The 26,675-nt window shown below is 42.5% G+C and overlaps 1 protein-coding gene across 1 annotated transcript in view; it reads right to left on the bottom strand.

The window, feature by feature from the left end:
• otofa (otoferlin a) overlaps nucleotides 1–26,675 on the bottom strand; it is a gene marked incomplete at both ends in the record, with an annotated part of 141,530 nt that overhangs the window by 54,697 nt on the left and 60,158 nt on the right. Inside the window, 2 exons of the mRNA XM_080744973.1 lie at nucleotides 17,272–17,477; nucleotides 19,911–20,010. Of these exons, the coding sequence (XP_080601099.1) occupies nucleotides 17,272–17,477; nucleotides 19,911–20,010 (306 nt within the window). The remainder of the gene's footprint in view (nucleotides 1–17,271; nucleotides 17,478–19,910; nucleotides 20,011–26,675) is intronic.

The raw sequence follows: 26,675 nt of genomic DNA, 5'->3' as shown, positions 1-26,675 counted from the left end.
AAATCATTCAGCTCCAAACAACTCCTTTTCATAACAAGCTACCAAAAGAAAAATATGTCTAATACATACCACATGAAACTCAGCACTGGTCCCACCCAGATCATAGGGAGAGATCTAGATTTGCTCTCACAATAACTTAAAATCACTCGATATATATACTGTATCCATATTCTAGTCTGTGGGGCACAGGTATTCCAGACCAGCAGGGTGTTGGCACAGGAGAGCTGCACAGGCGTGCAGGAGATGAGGGATGGAGAGGGACGGGTGTGAGTGGATGGATGAGGAGGGAGAGACAGATGCGGGTGGATGGTTGGAGAGACAGTTTAGAGAGGAGAGAGAAGGGAGGGGAGGCAGCACTAGCCTAAACCCAGTCACACAGGGCATACAGAAAACACAATGCAATACACATGCAGCAGAAGATGTGAGACTGCTGTTAAAATGACAGGATGGCACATTAGCACAGTGGTTCACAACCTTTTCAGGCCGTGACCGCCAAAATAATCATGATTTAACTGGGGACCCCCCCACCCCCCCACCCTGACGAGAACTTAAAGTTGAGACATTTTGTATAACACAGTTCTATTGTGAAAATAGCCGATCTTTTTCACAAATTCGGCCTCTAATATTTGACAATTTGGCCAATGTTTAATTTGTCATTTTAGAGGTATTAAAAAGTCCTTAAATTATCACTTTAGAAATGTTCAGATGCCCTCTGTACACTTAAACTTTATGTTGGTTTGCTTACTGTTGAGAGAGAAAACAATATCTCAGCCTGAACGCACATATACGCATTATTGCGCAAGACGGCCCAGCCTGGTCGCACATATACGCACTAGGTGATTAAAAACAAAAACAAAAAAATGATAAAAAAAAAAATATCGGCACACCTTTTTTATCACCAGATCGGCTTACCCAACATATCGGCACACCCCATCTGCGTGCGAGGAGGAGGGGGGAGGGCCCAGAGGGGGATGGGTGTTTTTTTCTCATTGACTTACTGTGTACACAGCAGCCACTAGCTTAGCAACATTGACGGAGCCGATTGAAACGAAAATGCTTGGAGTTACGGTACATACCGAGATCATTGATTGTGACCACATTGACGTGCACGAAACGCGCACGCGAAGCTTCCCGGGGGGGGGAGAAGGCTCCGCCAAATCGCCATTATATTCCAATGGGGAGCTAGAATCTTCGCTGGTAAGTAAACATTAACCGACGAAAACAAAACAAAAAGAGACACGTGGGATGTGAAGATGTGCCGATGGCCTGAATGAATGAATGCACTCTAGATCATAATACAATAATAAAAATTCCCGGCTAATCTGAGGACAAGCCATTTTAGCGGAGACTGGGAAAGAGTTAAGCTAATCCCCCCAAAAATACCCACAGGTTGAGAACCACTGCAGTGCCCCGTAAATTCCTCAGTGTTGGTTGCATTATTTCGCTCACATCTATTATGTAATAATGTAATACCTTTAAGAGCAAGACCCCCACACCCCCCTCGATTACAGCCTGGCACTCACACCTGATCATCACAAGCAGCCGGGCGAGGAAGCTGCTCAGTGTGAACAAGGCCATCAATCCAGACAACACCAAGGGGTTGAGGGGTGCTCAAGGCGTGTGCCGTGCAGATCCAGCATCTCTTCAACCTGTCCCTGAGGCTGACGAAGGTGCTTATCATGCAAAAACTGGTACATACTGTATAATGTGATCATCTACAGCAGGGGTTTTCAAAGTGGATGACGGGGCACCCTGGGGTGCCGTGACGGCAGTCCAGGGGTGCCGCGAGATAATATTTGGAATTTATTTGGACACTTGAACAAATATTTAGTATAATTTTAAACTTGAAGTACAAAGTTATTTTCAGTCAATTCTAACCAAAATGGCTATTATCTCAACATTTTCCTCGCAACATAATCACTAAAATATCGTCACTGTCGGGCAGAAACCTTGTATCTCCAAGTTTCAAATGTGTACGTTTTTTTGGTAAAGCAAAGCCCTGCTTCATCATACAAGACTGTCGCACAAAACTAGTGAAAACAGCCGATCTACAAGCACACAACGCCTCGATGCGAGGCGTTGTGTGCTTGTAGATCTGCTGTTTTCACTAGTTTAGTACATTTTATAGATGATTAATACAAAACGAACGGACATACAAGGTTCCACCCGACGATATGCTATAAATATAAGGTGCTGGGAGTGAAAATTATATATGTAGAAAATATGTAGGGGTGCCTCGGATTAAAAAAAAATATTTATGAGGTGAGACAAAAAAGTTTGGGAACCCCTGATCTACAGTACCTGCTCCACAGAGAGCATACACAGACCTGGAGGCCACGGCCACGCAGCACCATGACAGTTGTGATCCTCAACTCCTCCAGTGCCTTCAACACAATCCCACCTCCCTATAGCTAAGAAGCTAATATCAACAGAAAGGATGCCAATGGACTGGTGGTGGTTGAAGAACCTCAAGAACCCCTCCCATCCCCTCTAGGATGAGCTAGCAGGGATGAGGATCATGTTCAGCCACACTCATCATCGTCACACCACCAAGTGACTTGGAAGAAATGTTCTGCGAGTAGCCATCAAGCTCCACAACCAAGCTTGACGACATTATGAAAACATAAGACCTGCACGGTTCTGTTCTTTGGAATGACTCTTGCTTTGACTCTGGCGCACCCACGATCCCCTGGTGATCAATAAAGCTTTATCGTAACTTATCTTATGCCCTCAAAGTTCAGAATAACATTCAGGAGGAGTGAGAACATTTTCTTTCCCTTTGTCATTCAGCTTATCTCTCTGAGCTTAACTCAGAGTTGAACGATCAAATGCAACCGGCAAATAAAGAACATAGCTGTCACTCAGCCAGTGAAGCCTGGGGTTGATCTACCTATAGACAGTGTAGCAGTGCGATATTATTATTGTGACAGTCTCAGTTGGAACTGTTTACCCCCACGACCCGATTTCGGCATGGGGCCACATAAAATGTCTTGAACACAAACTCTGACAGGGATTTAGATTGTTAGATTGTTTTGCGAGAAGAATCTGTAAACCTTCAGAAAATATTGTATTTTCTACACTTGTTATCCATGTGTGACACTAATTGGAAAGACATGTGCACGTGTGTGTGTGTGTGTGTGTGTGTGTGTGTGTGTGTGTGTGTGTGTGTGTGTGTGTGTGTGTGTGTGTGTGTGTGTGGGGGGGGGGGGGGGGGGGGGGGGTATAAAATTAAAAGAACAGCACCAAGTATCCAGTCTGGCTAAGCCTTTTTATTTAAACTGAAATGAACATAGGAAAACACCCAAGGCCACTGTCAACTACTACTTAAAACATTGCTTGAATCAGAAGTGGGTAGGAATCATTCACTTATGACCATGTAATCTGTACACCTCAGAAAGCTTGGGAGTGTATACCCCAATACAATACAATACAAACTCTCAATAGGAATGGGATATTACAGGATTGGGTATAGCCTATATTACTGTATAGTAGATGATGGTCTAGTGTTCATTCATTAGTTTTGTGTGCGTATATATGCAAAACATTTTTAAATGTGTGTGACTGTGTGTGTGTTCCAAGTCCTTCCCCACCACCAAGTTGCGCGCCCTCAAAGCTATTCATTTCCAGCCATAGCTGGGCTACACTGAGTTACATGAGCCCAGCCATAGCTGGGCTACACTGAGTTACATGAGCCAGACGACTGGCGGAATAATCACTGTGACTTGGTGACAAACAAATTGAAGAGTTATACTTTAAAGAACAACAGAGTCGAGCAACGGCCAGTCACAAGGCAAATGTAATGCAGCTCACATAAAATGCCGTAACTCGGGCTAGGAGCGTCCGGGAGAGCCGGGGCCGGTACCTATCTATACCTTGCCCACACAACTAGGAAGCAATGCCAGTTACAGCCCTCTTTGTGTATACATGTGACCTGGCGGTCGCTTATCTCCCGATTAGGGAGTCTTACTGGTAATAATAATAATGAATACCTTCTCATCCCGCGAGGGAAATTCAGATATCGCAGCCCAACCCAGCTGCTTTTTTTCTCCAGCTTAACCCAGCTGAACGCGGTGCTGCTCACAAGGAGCGCGGGGGAGAGGGGAGCAGTGATAGCTGGAGCGGGGGATCGTACCTGCGATCTCTGGGGCCTCCGGAGTCCTAGGTGTGGACACTAACCACTCAGCTATCACTGCTAAATGTGTTTTTCTAATATTATTTTTTTATTTTGTATTCTTTTTATATTTTTTTTATCCCACGATTTGGTAACCAATTTTTCACCCAGTGCCAATTGCCTAAGCTGTAATCCTGGGCGCTACCTTCCCTCTGCCAACCTGGGGAGAGCCCCGAACTGAGCACATGCTTCCTTCAGTACATGAGGAGTGAGCAGGCCGCTTCTTATCACCTGAGAGGGGGGAGTTTCCTCTAATATTCTTGAAATAATGATGCTTATATGTGAGCCGTTTAATGTGTGGGTATGTCCACAAATCAATAACAACATGTCTACCAGCATTAAAGGATCTCCACTCTCTGCAAACCATGGCAGAGAAGAATGAATGGATCAAATTAAGTAAGTAAGTAAGCGTTGCTCAAATACAGAAGGAATCATTCTCAAGGCTACATGTCTTTTTTTCACAGTCTCAATTCTATTCCCTCCTCGATAACAGAGGCTCAGAAGCTGCATAAACATTTTCACACTGTATTCATTTTCAAATGATGTGCACCAGCGTGTCAGGATGAGACAATGTGGGAGTGCATAATCTGCAGCCTCAAGACTCAATGACACTGAACTTGGCATATGTATTTTTTAGCAATAACTCACGACGGGCCATGGTTCAATATATTGCCATTATATCACAGCTGATTATTTCGTCTGCATGTCCTGCTTTGAAGGTGGACATTTTCTCTGAGACATTTTGTTCTATTCACTCCTCCACAGTTAATCCTCCAATGCAGGGGCATGGGGGGGGGAATAAAAACACTGACGCAATTGTGAGCAATTGACATTTAATTAAATACTTTGTGGGGATTTTATTAAAACTTCGCCAAAGTTGTGTAGCCCAGTAATCTCCCACTTTATGTAAATAATGTAAATTTATTCAGAGATTTTCAGCTCAATTACTTGAGCTGTTAAGGTTATTGAAAAGGACACTTAGTTATACACTAGCTTCTACACTGCTTCCACTTTTCTTGAAAGAAAGCAAAATCTTGTCTATCTTACCTAAACACTGTTAAAGGCAATAGGCATATATTATGGGGTTAATTTTGAGCCAATATTCATTCAAACCCCATAATATATTCACATACATACACTATATCCACCAATGCAAGAACATTTAGAGAACATTGAGTAGCTCAGTCGGTAGAGCACTTGCCTTTGGACCACTAGGTTCTGGGTTCAATCCCAGGTACTGCCAACTCAGCCTACACTATGAGTAGCATGGCTTGAATAATTAAGTCGTATGGTAAGTACTGGGACCTGCATGGTGGTAAGTGTTGCACTCCACCTCAGCAACCCATCTCCCAGTGGTCAACATCACTACTAGCCTGAGTAAATAGCTTTTAACCAGTGTCACATCCAAGCTTAAAGGCTTCCACAAAGTAAGGAGACAACATAAGCCGCTAAGCTGGCTGCTAAGACAAGTACATTTTTGGTAAACGAAACAACAACAATAAAGTCAACCAATTAAAAATCAGTACAACAGTAATGAACTGAAGAGCTTCTCTGTCAGTCTGAAACCCTGAGAAAAACCTTCATTAAATCAAGTATAATTCCTTACATATTGGCCACCGAATAGACTAATTGACAGCCTTTTACACAGTACTTTGACAATATATTATATATTATTAATATTAGTATTAGCTATTTATCACCATCATCATAACATTTGTTGTGAGAATCCTCATTATTCGAATCACTTACAGTATCTCTACCTGACCTGCTTCACACAGATCATTGGTCTTTCAGTTAAATCTACATACATCTACATGAAGGAAAAATTGACCATGGGTAGCCTACGTTAAGGGAGTTAAATAAATAGGTAATAACAGTACAAAAATGCATAATTCATTGACATCTACTGTGAGGCTGAGGGCTCTGTTGAATAGAGCTGAATGGAGAGAATGAGAGTCTGAGCTGAGTGAGCTCAATGCACGCATAACTCATGACAGGCTATGGTTCAATGCATTGCCATTATATCACAGCTAAGAGTTGTTGTTTGGCCAGATGTGAAGGAGAGGTGAGCTTTTATATGGTTTAATACCAACCAGTAAGACTCCCTATGTCGGGAGATAAGCGACTGTCAGGTCGCATACACAAACTTTAGAAGGCAATGGTAGCCAATCAGGAGGGAATATGGGAAATGGGACAGATGCATGTTGATGACATGACTTTAGAGATACTGTGTACCGCTTCGCACGCACGCAACGCAACGCAACGCAACGCAACGCAACACAACGCAAAGTCAATGTCCCTCCACTTCACCGAGGAAGTCGGCTAGGTCAAACAAATCTAAACGAAATAAAGTTAACGCTCTCCGTTAGGGTCGATTCAGACTCTTAGGCATGCATGAATGAGCTCAGATGAGAATTACTGTCCTGCGCAGCAGTGATGATGAACGGGATTACGGGAACAACTCCATTGTTGGCGGCGGCGTTCAAGTTCACGGCCAAACAATGTTGTTCCTCGAACAACACATCTCCCAGCGTCGCATCGGGCTGTCGTTTCCGTGTTGGGTTGCAATGGCTTCTCTTCCGTGGGGTTTAACGTCCACAATGGCCGGCCTAACGCACACTATTCACGGGCTAAAACGTACAGCATCCACGCTGCATGGAGGAAAAATAAAACACTGACGCAATTGTGAGCAATTCATTGACATTTAATTAAATACTTTGTGGGGATTCTATTAAAACTTCACCAAAGTTGTGTAGCCCAGTAATCTCCCACTTTATGTAAATACTGTAAATTTATTCAGTGATTTTCATCTCAATTACTTGAGCTGTTAAGGTTATTGAAAAGGTTATCCACTAGCTTCTACACTGCTTCCACTTTTCTTGAAAGAGAGCAAAATCTTTTCTACCTAACCTAAACACTGTTAAAGGCATATATTCACATACATACACTATATCCACCAATGCTAGAAAATTTAGAGAACAATAAAGTCAACCAATAAAATGTTTAAAAATCATTACAACAGTAATGAACTGTAGAGCGTCTCCGTCAGTATGAAACCCTGAGAAAACCTTCATTAAATCAAATATAATTCCTTACATACTGGCCACCGAATAGACAAATTGACTGCCTTTTACACAGTACTTTGACAATATTATATTATTAATATTAGTATTAGCTATTATTATTATCACCATCATCATAACATTTGTTGTGAGAATCCTCATTGGTCGAATCACTTATCTCTACCTGCCCTGCTTCACACAGATCATCATATTTAACTGCATGATCATTATCATCCTTTGATTGGTCTTTCAGTTAAATCTACATACATCTACATGAACGAAAAATTGACCATCAGTATAAATCTCACATACGTTAAGGGTAGCCTACGTTAAGGGAGGGAGGGTGGGAGAAATTTAAATAAATAGGTAATAACAGTATAGAAATGCATAATTCATTGACATCTACTGTGAGGCTGAGGGCTCTGTTGAATAGAGCTGAATGGAGAGAATGTGAGGCTGAGTTGAGTGAGCTCAATGCACGCACGCACGCACGCACGCACACACGCACGCACGTACACACACACACAAATGCTGTCTCTCCCTTTCTATCTCCCCATCTGGTGGACACACATGCACGCACATACGCACGCACGCACGCACCACCCACGCCGCGCACACACTTTGGAGAGATTGTGACAGTATGTGGGACTAACTCCAGTACTGCAATCTGTCACGGAGCTCAAGGTGAAAACAGTATTTTCGTTGCGTTACCTGAACACGTACCGTATTGAGTGTTCTGCAGAATGCACCCCAGCAGCTAAAGCTCCATTCCATGGTTCCATTTGGCCTTCACAACAGTAGATTTGCAAGACCAGCACTTCTAGCAGACTCAAATAAGTCAGATGGAAAGTACTGTACACAGTAATATTCTCCCTTAAATCAACACAGAGAGTGACTCAGCAGTTAATGTTGTTCTTCGCCTGTGGCATGAAAATATTCATTCAATTTACTCATACAGTTAGAGGCTTATGAATATTTAAAGAAAATCCTTTGAGACTCTATGGCCTCTAGTAAAAAAAACATGAAAGAATGTTTTGGAATCCTAAATGTGTGTAGCTGGGATCAGCATTCAGCAGAGTGATAGATTCAAAATACGTTTTCATTAATTGGAGGCCATGGCCTTCTTGAATTTTTAATCTCGTTCTGAGCCACCCTGAACAGTGCTCTTAAAATATTTTATTCTGCGGTTGCATCAAGAAAAATATTTAAACAAACTCTCCACTCGCATCCGACTCTGGGGCCTCGGACTGCAGAGTGGCACACGCTCGAGGACCACCTCCAGGGACCCCTGGCGATATGACTGTGGACCTGGGGATATGGCTTTGGAGAACAAGGCGGGCCGCCGCTTCGCTCCTATCAAACTTTGGGACTGCAGAGTGGCACACACTCAGGGACCACCTCCAAGGACCCCCGGAGCTCCACGGGGAATTCCCGGGGACCACCAACTCATGGTGCTCCCTAGTGGAGGACCCCCGCCACTGCAGCGCACATAAAATGCCGTAACTCGGGCTAGGAGCGACCGGGAGAGCCGGTAGCCACGCGTCCGCCTCGGCGGCGCGGAGACAGCCATGCGTAGAGCGCCACAGTGCATAGCAGCAGACCCCCGCCACTGCAGCCTGCTAAAAAGGCCGTAACTCCAATGGCACTTAAAGGCCTCTTTGTGTATACATGTGACCTGACGGGCACTTATCTCCCGATTAGGGAGTCTTACTGGTAATATTTCAGAAATCCATACACATTTTACTTGTGCAGCAAGTGATGGACTGATCACTTTTCCACTACCTAAGTCTAATTCTATGAAGAGGGCTGCTTTTTATAGATCAATTATGCTATGGAATAGTCTTCCAAATGAACTTCGTAACACCAGAGAAAAAGCCTGTTTTAAAAGGTAACTTTGTCTTCTTATGCATACTTAACACATAAAATATCTAATTTTCTTACTTTTTAAATTTGTTGTATACATGTTATTTTATTTTTAGGTGATACTTTGTATAATGTATTTTTGCTGATTATGTATTTCTTTGTAATACTTTGTGATATTTTATATATTTGTAATGTATTTTAATGTCTTGGACCCCAGGAAGACTAGCTGACGTTAATGGCGTCAGCTAATGGGGATCCGTTTAAATAAACAAATAAACAAAAATCTCTTGAACAGCTACTGTATACAGCCTCAAAGAGAAAGAATCCCTGATGATGTCTAACCCACTCTGATGAGAGGACTGGGTCACCTACTGTAAATGCTGCAATTGGCAAGTGTACTGTACTGTATAGGTAGTGCATATAGTGTCTGAGGAAGCGCCTTAAGCTCCAAACGTCACAGCTTTCTTTGGTGCAATAAAACATCTGTCGCACTGGAGGCTGGAGCCCTCAGTGTGCGAGGGCTCACTACAGCTATTTTCTCTCTAGTGAGTACAGTGCTAACAGAGTAAGGACAATAGTATTGTTGAATAGTGTTTTCATATTCTCTGTTGATTGTTTGAGTCTACTTAGCAGACAGATGGGTGGGACTCGTCACCCAGGAGAAGACACAGAGTATCACGTTGTTTGGGAATGTATTTGAAAGTCAATGTTCTTTACTCTCATGCAATCAACCGATCAAACCGTGCCTGAATTGCCTTGGTACTGCACCCATCTGATGCTCAGAGCTGGTTAACTTATTATTATGAACTCTCAGGTATGTGGACAAACACATACTGTCTGTAAAAGATTAGCCTCCTGGTGACGGCACTACATGCCGTCTGTACCCACAGCATGGCTTGGAACACAAAACGTGTGCTCGCATTTACATGACACGAAACGACTGGGAAATGCACCGCCACCTCCAGCTACTGCAAATCACAACACAGGAACGGATAAGCCGAGAGTAGACCCTTGTTGGAACACAGCAACACCAGGAGAAACAAGGGTTGTCAGGATTTCAGTAAGCTGCCAGGTTGACCTACTTGTTCTCTCACCGGAGGCAAAAGCACTGGATATGTGAACGCTGAAGTGGAATCCCTGTTGAAACACTGTATCCCCATTCCCCACTACTTTATTCCTTGTGTTTTGATTCTTTTGATGGCTGATTGTAAGTTGTGCATAGGTTTTATAACTCACAATATTCCATGCGAGTCACAAATATTTATCTATCTAGCTAGCTTCTGTAAAATGGAAGTGGTGGATAAATACAATCGGAGTCTCGCAAATCAGTGCTGATTTGCACACAAACGTATGTTTAATATGTTTTGAACTGAGTCAGTGGCAGTGGGATGGGGCTGAAACTTTGCCCAATCATGAAATCCACATGGGAGCCATGTAATGCTGTTACAAGACTGTATTGATCAAACTAATATCAGTGGCTTCAGGGGGAAAAGTGGTGATGCAGCAAACACTGATTGCCAAAATAGATATCTTCATTGTCATGCAGAAACCTCGTAACTCCATATTTATACTTTACGTTTTTTCGTCACTTAATGCCCTACTTCGTCCAGCAAAAGTAGTGAAAATAGCTGCTCTACAAGCTCACAACGCGTCGCATTGCTACAGCTTGAAGATCAGCTATTTTCACTATTTCTAAAAGTCTTCGTTCCATTTCCTGGAAAGTAATGTTTTTTGGAGGTTTCCACCCGACCGCGATGATATACTGTACTGTATATAGATAGATACTGTAGAAACACCTTTATTGATCCCTGTGGGAAAGGGTAAAAATATAAGGTGTCATATAAATATGAGAAACATGGGCATGAAAGATGAAAGATCTTGCGCCTGCTGGAAAATAAATGATATCAGCATGTGCCTGTGTGCAGATAAACCTTCACAGCACAGAACAGTACAAAAGCTTCATTCAGCTTTGTTGCCACAAGCTTTGAGAGTGAACGTGATAGCATTCATGCATATTGGAAATGGTGAGGATAATCACAATAATACAGTACATGAATATGCATCAGTTAACTTATGTCAAGTGTATTGTTTCCCTTTCAAAGGTCTACCGTTGAGAGTATGATCATCATACATACTGTAATGTACAAAGCCATCTGTTCATTTCACTCTGAAGGTGTTAAAAGAGTGTGCGTTCCATTGGATGCAGTTCTCACGGGATCTGCTTCACTGGTAGGTAAAATATAAACACATAAGCGGTGATTTATTCATTAAGAATACCAAAACTGCGCCAGAACCCCAGCAGAAGGCTTTCAGGGACCCGTTATAAATCATCCTGTATCCCCATACCGCCGGCCGCCAGGAAGAGGTGCATTGCAGAGGGACGAGGAGAGAAGAGGGTGGAAGGGGACAGGTATCAGGGGGAGCGGGACGCCAGAAGCCCTTATGTGTTATGTGGCTTATTATAGTGAATGATGGATACAGATGAGCACTCAAACACATGCACACGCATGCACACTCCCGCAGACCCATGCACATAATAAAAATGTCCCCAACGTTCTTCTCGAAAATAAATTTAAAGTCCACATTTTTATTATGTGGCTTGTTATAGTGAATGATGGATACAGATGAGCACACAAATAAATGCACACACCCGCAGACAGACATCCATGCACATCTAACAGAAAAAATAATATACAGTATATCTAAGTGATGTCCAGTCTTCTTGATGTTGAGTGCCTCCCCAGGCATACATCAAGTACACAGACACAAACACAAAGACATGCATTAAGCCAGTTACACTTACAGCAGTTGCTCGCGGGTGTCGAGGACCAAAAATAGCAGAGCTACAAGATCAGGGGTCGCAGTGCGACGCGTTGTGAGCTTGTAGACCGGTTATTTCCGGCAACATTGCAGTTGTGCAACACTCACAAGCAACTATAAATCAGCTTTAGGCTTTATACAAAGTGTACTCTGCCATGGCAGACCTTTATGTCATAAGAAAGTAGCTGATGTAGCAGACAGCTTTGTCTGAATCCAGATGTGCCCAGGGATATGCAGTACTGCACATGGAGACAATTCTTCTCATTTCAAAACTTGCAAGCATTACAAGAAAGAAGCAGCCATGGCTGGTTTGTGATAACAAAACGAATGAATTGCGTTGTCCATCTGCCAGCACTTTATGAAGGTTAGAAAGATATTCGAATTTAGGAAAAAAAGTAAAGGAACGCTAGCACACCTCTTGCTCCGTCAGTCTGTCTGACTCAACCTTCTGTACAGAAAGTAACACAAACTACGATGGAAATGGAAGAGCGCACACACACTTGCATACACATAAACATAGGCACACGTACAGTACCTGTGTAAACACACGCGCAGGCAAGCCTGGGTGGCACACACACACACACACACACACACACACACACACACACACACACACACACACACACACACACACACACACACACACAAGGGTGTCGCATGAAATGTGGGGCCCTGGGTACAAGAATTCACTGAGGGACCCCCATGAATGTTCTTCATGGGGGGGGGGGGGGGGTTAACCGACTTAGACTGGGAATAACCATGCATTATTACACATTATTTTGTGCTTTAACTATTGCAAAATAGCAGATATACAGGTACAAGCTCACAGCACGGCGAGCTTGTAGATCTGCTATTTTTCAATAATTCAAATCCTTCTAAGGTTTTTTGAGTAATTATTTTTTTAGTAACTCTGTCCCACTCCCCCCCCCCCCCCTTGTGACGCCCCTGCGCGCACACACACACACACACACACACACACACACACACACACACACACACACACACACACACACACACACACACACACACACACGCACACTCACAGTCTAGCTCACCGCTATATAAAATACATAAAACTCATTAAACATGATTAGCTTATGACCAGTCGAACAGGATGCTAATCGCATACTGAACAGCATACATGATCAGCTCTGATTCTGATGAAGATATATCATCTCCCTCTCGAGAGGGAAAAGAGGTATTACTATGAAATATCGGCTCGCCATGGGTTTAGCCAGATTATCATAACTAATGTTCCGACAGCAACGCCTAAGAGGGACAGACAATTTTGTTGCTGTGAAAAATGAAATGCCGACACGGGTGCAAGACCGGAAGGAAGAGGACCAAACATGATTAATTGGTTCAGGGTTAGGGTTAGGTGAGCTTGTTGTGAGATGTTGATCCTTTTCAAAGGAATGGGTCATGTTAAACCACCAGCAATCCACAAGACAAGATACTGTAGAGGAGGAAAACAGAGGTGCAACTGTAAGACATACCGGTATACACTATTTCAAAAGAGTGTGTTAAATTAACAAAAGAATTGACACCAAATGGTCAATTTCTACACCCACAGTAAGGCTGGGCGATATTAGGAAAACCTTGAATATTCGATAACGTTGTTGAATACCTCAATATCGATATTACTCATAATATTAGTAAAAACAATTGCATTATACTGTTTTTAAGGTTTTTTCTGCTTAACCCAGATAATGAATAGCATATCCATGCATGCACACTGCACAGTACACATAGAATAAAGAAAATAAATTCCTTAATTCCATTTCCAACAATGGTTTTATTGAAATAACCACACCTGGTTACAGATGGACTGCTTTTTTGCACGTGCTATGTACATGCATAGTCTGTCAGTTAATTAATTTGACACATACACCAATACCTAATTTCAAGCCGCCTTCGTCGATGTGTATACCTCGCATATTGATACCTCGATATCGATACATTTTCGATATATTGCCCAGGCTTAGTCCAAACTGTTCACAACACCAGGGCAGGAGCCCCTCCCTCTTTGCCCATGTCCTCCCTAACAAGATGAGATAGCCGTCCCTTCATGCCTTGTCTACAGCGGGGAAAAAACAAGCTCGATATAATGGGGTTCACTCTTCAAGCGCACCCGAGGTCATGACACAGCCAAAGATCTGTCTAAAAACCGCTTAACCAAAGATTAGTATGGAAAAACTCTTTAACAGGGGATTAAAGTTTTGTGTGGGGGTTGGCAAGACCATTAAAAAGTTTCTGTGAGGTTAGTTATCTGCCCATAGCAGGTGCGCTGATTAATAGAGCAGGACGAGAGGATCTATCAGCAGATGGAGGTGCTTTCTGCAGCAACCCCGCTCGCTTTCCCATCAGCATTCTAGACTCCTGGTTGTTTCCTGACCACGATGAGGCCCGAGGTGACTTCAGACAGACAGTTCCTATTTTCTACGGTGATTAGCTGACAGGCTACAGACGGCAGGGTGAAGTATACGGTATGCATGTGAGCAGGTGAGAGAACTGCCAATGATGTGTGTTTGTGGGTTAAAACATTTAACAATACCCAGGTTGTTTGTGTGTGTGCGTGCGTGCGTGCGTGCGTGCGTGCGTGCGTGCGTGCGTGCGTCAGTGGAGGCAGGGGGTGTAGTATAATATTGAGTGTATTTGTCTTATCCAAACTTTTACTTGTATTTGTTGAGCTAGATTACACAGTTTGCCGTAAACCTTCATCTCACTCTAGCTGTTACTCTCTGACTCTCAGCTGGGAGAAGCTGTCTTCACTGTCACTGTTTGTCAGGCCTAGATACTTCATTGAGTAAACCAACCCGTACGATGAACTTTAGCTGTCTTCCCCGGGCTTATGAAACTCTCATATCCAAGTCTGTTTAAATGTGAAGGCTGCAGCAAGCCCACTGCGTTTCTCTGCATTAATTCTCCAACACTCGCACACGCACGCGCGCACACACACAGACGCATACGCCCACGCATATGGAGGAACGCATGCTTGAATACATACAGTACACGCATTATGATGATGGATTTGGGGCTCTGGCTAGGCAGACCAACTGAATGGAAATCAATACCACCCACACATTATTCAGCAGAATTCACAAGAAAGTGACCACAGAGGGGGACCTAATGTTACCTTTAAGCACAGAGGACAGCCTCAGTGCCAGGGGAAGTTGTTTTATGCTGGACTTATAGAAAAGACATAATGTACATAGTGTTATGTTCAAGAATGTGCAGTCTCATTGTGTTTGTCTGTCTTTGTGTTTGACTGTTTGCGCGCAGTTCAACCCGGAAACCGTTGGACGTGATCGGCATCACACTTTTCATGCACTTAGCAAGCCTGTAGGCCAAGAAAGACACTCCACCCAAAATCTTTCAAATCGGCTTCATGGTGGGACCATATCAGGGCACTTTATATTTTGACTCATGAACATGAACAAGACAGAAGTTATATTTTTTGGCACTGCTCCATCCATCGTTACCAACCTGGGTTCCCTTAGCTCAAACGTCTGTCCCTCCATCAAGAATCACCTTTGACAGTAATTTCACATTCACTAAACACATTAGCTCCATAGTTAAAAGCAGTTTCTTTCAACTCCGCCTACTAGCAAAAGTCAAACCATATCTCCTATCAAAACAGCTGGAGCACTGGCTCCCTGTCAGTTCTAGAATTGATTTTAAGATTATTTTATTCTCTTACGAATCCCTGCACAGTCTGGCCCCCTTATACTGTCTGTACCTGTCAGAACTTGTGGAACTCTACGTCCCAAATAGAGCACTGAGGTCAGCCAACCAGCAGCTCTTAGAACAAGGGTCTTCAACAGGGGGTCCGGGACCCGTAGGGGGTCCTCAGAGTTACTAAAGGGGGTCCTCCAAATCTTTGAGTGATAGAAAGTTTTTTTCCTCCTTTTTTATATTATATAATATATCCATATCCATATCCATATACCATATTCCGTGAACTTTAGCCAAAAATAGTAGATCTTCAAGCTCACAACGCCTCGCGCTGCGAGGCGTTGTGAGCTTGTAGATCGGCTATTTTTGGCAAAGAGCTTTGGTGTAGAGTGGAAAAAGAGCAGACAAAGTACAGAGTGAAAGATCAAGATTATTAAGTATTGACGGTTCAAGAGGTTAAATATCTGAAAGCACAAATTGACATGAATCCAAAATACACTGATGATTGTGCTGTCAAACGATGAAACTATATGGAATCCATGAAAAGGTTGTGGTGGTCCCTGCTTCATCTCTCTCTCAACTAAGGGGTCTTTGGCCTGAAAACGTTGAGGACCCCAGTCTTAGAAGTTCCAAATAGGCCCGACGGGCTGAGAAGTAGGGGCGACCGTGCCTTTGCATCAGCCGCCTCCCTAGGCTCTGGAATAGCCTGCCCCTCTCTATTAGAAGTGCAAACTCCATTGAGTCTTTTAAATCGCGTCTTAAAACACACTTTTATTCTTTAGCTTCTAGTCACACTTAAACTCATGTCCGATTTGTTTGCTGTTTCTGATGTGTCATTTTGTCTTTATTGTTTTTAACTTTGTCCTTGTTTACAGTCTTTACACTATTGTTGGTGATGGTTTTGTGTTCTGTTGTACAGCAATTGGGTAAATTTTGATTGTTGTAAATTGCTATAAAACAAAGTTTGATTTGATTTGATTTGATTTGATTTGATTTGATTTGATTTGATTTGAACTGTCATACAATCAACATTTCTTTCTCCCTGGATTCCATGGATAATAAATAACTCCTCATATAGGCCAGGCTCATTTCTGCCTAACTAGATTCAGTTTGTGCACAGTTTTCTTTATTTGAACTGTTGTTTGGGTTTCTTAGTAACAGTTAGTTCCAAACACAAGAGCCTACAGTATGTGTAGGCTATTCAAAACATGTTTATTTTAAATGCTTGATCTGCTTAAAAGTTGTCAATCGACTACTGTGATTGTATCCATGCCACTTGAAATGTGCTCGCTTGCTGAGAAAAGTGAAAAAACACAAACTGTTTTGCGCTGTTAGTTTTTATCAAAATGATCGATTTGAAAAATCTTGCCAGTAATACTCCAATCTATGATGATCAGTAAATATCTAACAACAACCAAAACAAATCTGAGATGACGGCTATTGATTACAGTATGGTGCTTTTACAACAATCAGGATGGGGGCGCCCGCTGTCCTACCGGTCCAGGCTCAGTGTAGCCTGACAGCGTGTCTCTGGTTCGATTCCCGATCCTGACTGTACCTTTGCTGCGTGTCACTCCCCATCTCTCTCCCCATTTCCTGTCAGTCTACTGTCCTATCAATAAAGGCATAAAAGCCCACAAACATATCTTAAAAAAAGAACAATCAGGATGAATCACTCACTTCCTGAAGGTGGGTATGGATCCATGGAGGGACCGTCCCGGGGACATTCCTGACCCGTGGCTCTGTCCCGACAGCAGGCTGTCTGTCTCTGTCTCGAAGGTGAAGGTCCCATCGCGGTCGTCTGGAACCTCCAAGAACTCGCCGTCGCTCCACATCCCCCCTGAGCCGTCCATGGCTTGGTACTTGATCTCTATGGAAACGCTGGTCTGGAGAGAGGACGAGGAGATATTTAGGGCTGCAACTATCGATTATTTTAGTAGCAATTCATCTATCGCTGACCTTTTTGATAATCAAGAAGGGTTTTATTTTTATCGATTAACCACTTAAGCCCTATTTTATACTTTGTCGCACAACGGTGTCATGCAAAATAGTGAAGATAGTTGATCTACAAGCAAGAATGTTTTGGAAATTACATGCCAAATGAGTTGATTATGAATAGATTATTTTATTGTCGATTACTGATATTTTTTATAATTGATTAAATACATTTGTTTGATTAACTGTTGCACCCCTAGATATATTTATGGCATTAAACTTGAATAACAGTTAAAAGTGATGCTTCTTGACATGCGTCCACACAGAGTTCAAACAGCACCAGGCTAGAGCACTTGAGAGAAACGTGAGGGAATTTCATTGTAATGAACCTGCAATGTGTTTGAAAGTCCCATAAACGTTTCTATCCGCTAATCACGTGTTCTCCTGTATCAAGTGCTTCTCTGCTGTAGTTTCCTTTACAAGACAAGAAAAGATTATAAGGCATTTTTGAAGGACTCCACCTATAATGACATGCATAAAATAGGGACACCAGGTTGAAAGTAGTAGTAGTAAAGTAAAGTATTGATAATTTAGGACCTGTTAATAACCTTGGGGTATGAGGCATTCACCTTCCCCGTTTGGCATTTCAACATTTCACTTTGCTAATGGGGGATTATTAACCCCCATCCACTCCAGTCCCCCTGCGTTCCTGGCTGGGGGCATCAACACGAGTAACTCCACACTGCCTGTGGCACTGTGACAGAACATTTACAACCCAAATCAAACCGGCAGCCTGTTGAGCCAACAAAATCACAGAACAGACCCTCCTGGGTTAGGTTCGCGGCCTGTTTACAGCAGACGGCACTGGAGTTACAGGTTTACAGTTGACAGCGATATCCATCACCTGCGATTGGTAGGGGAATTTGGTTTGACAGTAACAGCCTTGTTTTTATCCGAGCAGGAACGATGGGTGACACCACTGTTTGTCTTTGGCGTCTTCTGGGGACTAGTTGTGGGACATAGAAAATCCAACCAACAATGAGCTGGTCTTTATTACGAAGTAGCCAATTTATTCTTCTGACAATGACAGATGAATGGGGAAATAATATAGCCTACACACTGGAACCTCTTGCCTTTTCTCTCCCTTCTCTCTATTCCCTACAAGCTCCTCAGAATCGGACTGTAGACTTGATGGGTTACTATAGCAACCACACCAGTGCACAGTGTTGGAAGTGGAAGTGGGTTGCTTTCAGCTGGAATTGGGCTTCATTTGCTCCAGTCCCCTGCCAGAGTGCTAGGGGACATGTATACAGTACTACCTTGTGTGTGGGATGTGAATTGTGTGCGTTAATGTGTGTGTGTGTGTGTGTGTGTGTGTGTGTGTGTGTGTGTGTGTGTGTGTGTGTGTGTGTGTGTGTGTGTGTGTGTGTGTGTGTGTGTGTGTGTGCGTGTGTGCAGTGTGTGTGTGTCTGTCTGTCTGTCTGTCTGTCTGTCTGTCTGTCTGAAACATTTATGAGCTCAGAGCCTGTGTGTGAAGGCCTTCACTCATTAGTGCGTGTGCGCTCGTGTGTGTGTGTGTGTGTGTGTGTGTGTGTGTGTGTGTGTGTGTGTGTGTGTGTGTGTGTGTGTGTGTGTGTGTGTGTGTGTGTGTGTGTGTGTGTGTGTGTGTGTGTGCCTCAGGGTCCTCTGTGCTGTATATGATGGTCTGAGCAGCATCAGGTCAGCAGTTTCCTGCATCATTCCACAGCCCTTGGCACATAACGCTCTATACAGATGACTCTCTCTCTCTCTCATAGTTGCATTTCGTTGCTGTCTGGTGGAAACCATGTATGTCTAAAACCGTTCCTTTTTTATTATTATTATTTTAAAAATATTTAAAAATAGTGAAAATCGATACTCGATATTCACTTCTGTTTTGCGACACTCTGTATATGACAAAGTAGGGCTTAAATTTACGGAAAAACATAAAAAGTTTAAATATGGAGATACAAGGCTTTTGCCCGACAGCAGCGATTTCCAAACGCCTGTATTGGCACTACTGGTCTAGTGCATCATTTATCATGCAGACACATCTATTTAGAATTTAATCGTGAGCTGATATGTGTGCGGTGCCATTTGGCCTCATCTTATTGTCTTTATTTCTCCTAGGGGTGGTCTTTTGCTGAGCATGCATGATTCCCATCAGCGACCTGTTCCAGCTTCAAACAGCTAACGCGCTGAAAACCCTGGGGAGCTTCCCTGCACAGCCGAAAGACAGACAGACATCCACCTGAGTTGGGGTGCTCAGCCCCGTGACCTGATGCTTACAAGGTCTCGTTCTCTGACGTCCAGGCTGCCATGGACCCATAAGGCCATATGCCACTCCACAGCTTGAAAGAGCTCACCTTTATGGAGGTGTTGTTGTCATCGATGAGCGTGTCGGTGAGCTCCAAATGACCCTCCTCAGCCACCTTCTGCAGAACCATCCGGAAGGTCCCCACGAGTCTGGAGACGGAAGATAAACGACAGGCAGAGAACAACAGGGATCAATGGTGGGATCAATGTGTTGTTATTGTTAGTTTTTTTTTCGCCTCTTTGCTCCCCGCCGTCTACACCCCCCCTGCTCTCTCTCTTTAGTCTCTCCTTTGTTATTTTTGTCATTTTACTAGAGCTGTTTATTCCTTTGTCATAAAGAAATATATCTGGTCTCACTTCACTCACTCCATTCTTGTTTTCATGCCCCTATTTTGTAAGTGAGTGTGTTTCATGGATGGGAGTCTCCCGTCTCACTTGACCTCTTCACTGTGTCCTTTTCCCTCTATAGCTATAAGATTTTCAGTCTCTCAGTTTATGTTGTTGGTATGTATGATCCAATGGGGAAAACAGTGATACCCAGCTGTTCAGCACATTAACCTCTTAAACCCTCTTTACACACATTAGGCTTGTTACGATTGAAATAACGCTGCCTATAGTGGCATTTCCTGCCGTTCCTTTGAACTTTGACACTTGAGCGGCTTATGGGAGTGTCAAAAAGTGCCGTTCTTCTGGCGTTTAGCTCTGTCCCATTGGTTAGTGCGTATCACTATCACTACCGGGTGACAGTTGAGCAGTGCTGAACCCCATGCGTTGAATACGAGTTTGGTGCACACTACCCCGCAACGGCTCAATGCCGCTTCGGTCATAGTCATAACGCCATATCTGTTTTTTCCCTGGGAGTGGATGGGGGCTACGACGCTGGAGTGCTGCATGTCTGGCTGCCCCCTCAGAATGAAACAGCTAAGAGGAACAGGAAATGGCTCATGGGACACAGGAAACTTGTGGATAGGGTTCAAGTGGTCAATGCCTGAATTGTCCTGGTGGTTTACTAAAGGACACCCAGCCAATTACACAGCTCATTCTTCAGCAAAGGAAAGTACTTTCCTAGAAGTTCTCATTAGCTCTTATCACAGCCCTGGGAGAAAAACAACTACTACAAAATGGATAATAAAACATCACACCCAGTACACTGACTTAAAGGGATCTTTTTTTCCCTCCAGTCCTTTCCAATGACAAAGGAGGTCCAGGTAATTAATTTGTCTCGGAAGACAAATGGACCTGACGATGTTTTCATTTGTTTCAAAGCTGAGGGTTGCAGAGGGTAGCGGACAGAGAGCTAGCGGAAGACATCAAAACCCAGTGCATTGCAGTGCCAAGAGCTCGCTTGATGGTAGAGTCAACAACAAACTGGCAGTCAGAACAAAACTTTCCAAACAGTGTTTGACTGCTGTTTTGTGTTAATTCAAAATGGATTAATCTATGATTAATCTGTCATTTAGTGTAAATCCATAGTGTCCCTCAAAATTGTTTTAAACTTTAAAAAACTGTTTATTTTTCTCACGTCTGGAACCCCATAACCATTGTGTTGTACAGTGCTTTTCCCTCTCAATGCCACCCAAGGATGCTTCATAGACGGCAACAGAAAGCAGATACTGTGCAGACCCCATTCAAACAGCCAATTAGAGCCGTTGAATAATTTAAAGAGTTTCCCCCTCAAACAATGTGCGTCCAGCACAGCGATCTGTCATACAATAAGAACCTGCGCTGCAGCCCACACTGGGCCACAGCCATATGTCACAGTCCCATGTAATGACACACACTAATGCACAGACATGCACACACCTTCCCCCAACCACCCACCCCTGGCAGGCAGGCAGACAGACACGCATGCACAGTTGCACACACACCTACCCCCAACAACCCAGACCAAAGACAGAGAGAGAGAAACACATTATTCAGCAAGGAATTCAAATATTACAGGTATTGATGAGAACTGCAGTAGCGCCTTAATTGTGCCTTGCGGAACAATACATAAATAATACCTGTGCATTATGGCATACCCATGGTGCATATGCATCCTGGCATGTATATTACAACATATCTCATTACATGCACAGTGGAAACCTGCAAACACTAGGCTTATTACGAGTCCACAGAGAGGAAGGAACCATCATAAAACAAAACTCAGGATGGGAAGTCAATAGCTTTATAGCCTTGCAAGTGCACACGCGCACGCTCACACACACGCTCAGGCGCAAACACATACACTTTTGCATATACGCGCACTTGAGAATGCAAGGCAATCTGCTCAACGCAGTTATGGTTTTAAGGGACAAGCAGGGGCAGGGAGGAGCTACAGTATCATCATGCCCTTTGAATGTCAACACCACACACATGCATGTACCCATGCACGACCACACACACACACACAAACACACGCACGCACAGTCGCACACACACGTCACGGCAACAGACAATAACAAACCAATGCTTTAAGTAAACGTAAGCCTTTATGGCCAGACAACAACAACAACGATGGCCTTTAACTCAGAGCCAATACAGATCAAGTGGACTGTTCATCACACTAAACTCACTTAAGCCTTCCTCACCCTATCTCTCCCTCTGTCTGTCTTACTTATCCTTTTCACTGGTTTTCTCCTCTTTTTTTGTGCTCCTCTGCCAAGTTCACAAGAGGATGATGAATGCAGAGGCCATTAGAAAGAGAAGCTGCTTCAGTCCGCCGTGAAAAGAAACTCGATAATGACGCAAATTCACATCGACAGCTGCCACAAGCCTGGAGTTTGTATCCCAGTTATGAAAAGTACCCCGGGCCGCTTCCTCTCCAGGCAGCGACAGATGTTTCTCCCATACAGATGCATATTTCAAACGATATATTCCCGGGGGAATAACGGCAAGGTACTGTACAGTATGCCACCGTTTACATTTTAATGGTTTGATGCAGTGGACTAGAAATACATTTAAATTAGGTACTGTACCTGCTGGCTAAGCCAATTAGTGCACAGACCATCATGCTCATCATGGTTCCAATACGACCCCTGTCTTGTCTCACATGTCTCTCCCTGGTCTCTCTGCCCTTGGTTGTCTAATTAAAGTATAAGAGAGACGTATATAATATATCATTTATCGTCTCTGCTGTGTGGAAATCTCATAAGACCAAAACTGTAAAACTAAATAAATAAAGTAGTAGATATACAAGCTCGAAATGCGAGCTTTTGATACTTTTGTGTATCACATAGGGTTTTAATTGACGAAAAATATGGAGTTTCAGCCCCTTTTTTAATTTTTTACATGCAGCAGTGCCAACAACATCAATCCGACCCCCCTTACAAAAATTTTTTTTTTCCCATCTCTTCCCGTCGCCAGACATCGGTTATCAATACAGTATATCCGGAGCAAACAGTTTTGTAAGTCGTTTTCTGCCATTGTCACGCCCGCACACACACTGAATAATTGAACCAAATGAGCCCTATCATGTTCTGGCTTACTTTTTAGCAACACTGAGACTGACATTCATTATTGATCTAACTTTTACAAACAATTTACTTTCATCTGCTCCATAATTTAGCACAGCCCTCGCTTTCAGGCTTTACATTTTTCCCTCGGTAGGCCATGAGTTTACTTCCAGTTTGTATTTTCCTCCTATAATGACATGCGCAAAATAGAGATGCCAGGTTGGAAAGTGGTTAAATCTAAGTATGAAGATGAGGTTGGACAAAGGTGAAGAGAGTATAGAAAGTATAGAAAAATTGCAAATACTTCCGTCAAGTGAACAAGGGCAAGGCAGCTGCCCTTGTGCCAGTTCCCAGTGTTGCACTAAACTATACAGCTTTCAATATGTAAATAGTTGGAGAACAGGGTGGCATTTTTGAGAGCAGGGATATGCTTTGACTCAAACACTGCTCCCAATGTCACTCCGGCGCACGCACATAACAATCAGAAATTATTACATACTGTACTGTACATACTGTACCGTAAATCATATTTTACAGGGCAGAAAGAAAAAAATATGAAAGTAATCATCAATGCAAAAAAAGAGTGGAAAAGTGGAAGAAATCTAACATGAATTATGTAGAAAACCGCATGGGCGCTGAGCAGAGTGTTGGTGTGAATCTCCGTCATTTAATAATTTACTCTCAGCCTCAGGTCAAATATAGTGTTATGATGAGACACGTATGTATGTGCACACACTGACACACACACACACACACACACACACACACACACACACACACACACACACACACACACACAATCATTATTTTCTTCAAATTATGCAATGATACGATGCGAGAGTGTGGTCTAGACTCTAGCCAACACCAACTCGGGACTCCTGGCTCGCTGCCCTCCACACTCTCCTATTTAACATCAGGGTCTTGAGCTCCACAGTGTTGTTGGCTAAGCTATTACGACGCAGTGCATCTACAGTATGTACAGTAGGTGGTGCCCTCCTTGACCTTCCTGGCTATGCCCTGGGTCGGCTCCCATAGAGTCAGTTTGCTTGCCTCTAGTTCTGGGTGCCTGACGCAGTGCCCTGCCAGCCTCATCCTACTCTCTCTGACTTTGTCTGTGACCTGTGGTCTTCAGATAGGGATGTTTCGATAATATCTTTTACTTGCCGATCCAATTCCAATACCAAAATCTGCTTATCAGCAGATACCAATCCGATACCAGAAAGCATTAAAAAAAAACACTTGTATAGAACCGCGAGACATGGCCAAAACTAAAGTCTAGTTCTGCGGGTGTTGTTGTTTGGAAAAAAAATAATAATAATTAAAGCTGCAAGCAGCAATGACCGGGCCCTCGGAGATCTACCCACGTCACAAGGGGTAGCAGCTTATTAGCATTAGAATTTAAGAATCAGCATTAGCATTTGTTAGCATTAGCATGTGTTAGCATAAGCATTAGCATTTGTTAGCATTAGCATGTGTTAGCATTAGCATTTGTTAGCATTAGCATGTGTTAGCATTAGCATTTGTTAGCATTAGCATTAGCATGTGTTAGCATTAGCATTAGCATGTGTTAGCATTAGCATGTTAGCATTAGCACTTGTTAGCATTAGCATTTGTTGTGCGAATCGTGTTGTGCGAGAAAAAAAAAAAATTTTGAGAAAAAAAAAATTGAGAAAAAAAAAATAAAGAAAAAAAAATTGAGAAAAAAATGAGAAAAAAAAATTGAGAAAAAAAAATTTGAGAAAAAAAAATTTGAGAAAAAAAATTGAGAAAAAAAAATTTGAGAAAAAACAAATTTGAGAAAAAAAAATTTGAGAAAAAAAAAATTTGAGAAAAAAAATTTAGAGAAAAATAAATTTTGAGAAAAAAAAAATTTGAGAAAAAAAAATTTGAGAAAAAAAATTTGAGAAAAAAAAATTTGGGAAAAAAAAAATTTGAGAAAAAAAAATTTTGAGAAAAAAAAATTTTGAGAAAAAAAAATTGAGAAAAAAAAATTGAGAAAAAAAATTGAGAAAAAAAAATTTAGAGAAAAAAATTTTTTTTGAGAAAAAAAAATTTCATAGGATACCAGCCACAACTCTGTACGATAAACGGTTGATGATTAACAGCCAAAAAAAGGAACAATTAAGTATGGACCAATCAGAAGAGGGGGCACTTCCTGTTTGGCAAAGAAAGTTTGACGCTTCGCCACGGGCACGCCGTTTTACGAAAACTCACGATTCGCACAACTTTTCATCGTTAAGGTGTCTTGAGTATGCCGAGCGAACTTGAAGTTGATCCGATTAACCCCCTAGGAGGAGTTCGTTAAAGTGCGACCTGTGAAAACGGCCAAAAATACACCAAAACGCCACTAATTAGTCAAAATGGCTGACTTCCTGTTTGGTTTCGGACGTGGCGCCGAGAGACTTTTTTGTGAGTCCGGACACGATACAGATGTGTACCGATTTTCGTACGTGTAGGTGAAACCGTATGGTGGGGCTTGAGGCACGAAGTTTTGTAGGGGGCGCTGTTGCGCCATTAGGCCACGCCCCCTTTTATTTTTTTTTAAATACGTAAATTTTCGCCACTTGTGATGTGTGTGCAAAGTTGCGCAACTTTTTGAGTACGTCTTGCGGCTCAAAAACGCGATTTACTTTCGGGAAAATAATAATAATAATAATTAAAGCTGCAAGCAGCAATGGACGGGCCCTCGGAGCTCTTCCCACGTCACAAGGCCAGCAGCCAATCAGAAACCAAACAGGAAGTCAGCCATTTCGACTAATTAGTGGCGTTTTGGCGCATTTTTGGCCGCTATCACGGGTCGCACTTTAACGATAGTTTAACGTTTTTCTCAAAAAAAAATTTGAGAAAAAAAATGTGAGAAAAAAAAAATTGAGAAAAAAAAATGTTGAGAAAAAAATGTTTTGAGAAAAAAATGTTTTGAGAAAAAAAAATTGAGAAAAAAAAATTTGAGAAAAAAAAAATTTGAGAAAAAAAATTTGAGAAAAAAAAAAATTTGAGAAAAAAAAATTTTGAGGAAAAAAAAAATTAAGAAAAAAAAAATTGAGAAAAAAAAAATTTGAGAAAAAAAAATTTGAGAAAAAAAAATTTGAGAAAAAAAAAATTTGAGAAAAAAAATTGAGAAAAAAAATGTTGAGAAAAAAAAATGTTATGACACCAGCCGCGAGTCTGTACGACAAACGGTTCATGAGTTATAGAGGCACTTCCTGTTTGGTGAAGGGCACTTCCTGTTTGGCGGAGGAAGCGTCAATTAAGGTTAAGGACTCTTAATCAAGTCATATGATACCAGCCACAACTCTGTACGATAAACGGTTGATGAGTAACAGCCAAAAAAAGGAACAATGAAGTATGGACCAATCAGAAGAGGGGGCACTTCCTGTTTGG

Source organism: Nannobrachium achirus, assembly GCF_963921795.1.
Source record: "Nannobrachium achirus genome assembly, chromosome: 16".
Taxonomy (NCBI): domain Eukaryota; kingdom Metazoa; phylum Chordata; class Actinopteri; order Myctophiformes; family Myctophidae; genus Nannobrachium; species Nannobrachium achirus.
The sequence above is the reverse complement of the archived record's forward strand: the minus strand, read 5'-3'. Positions and strand labels throughout refer to the sequence as shown.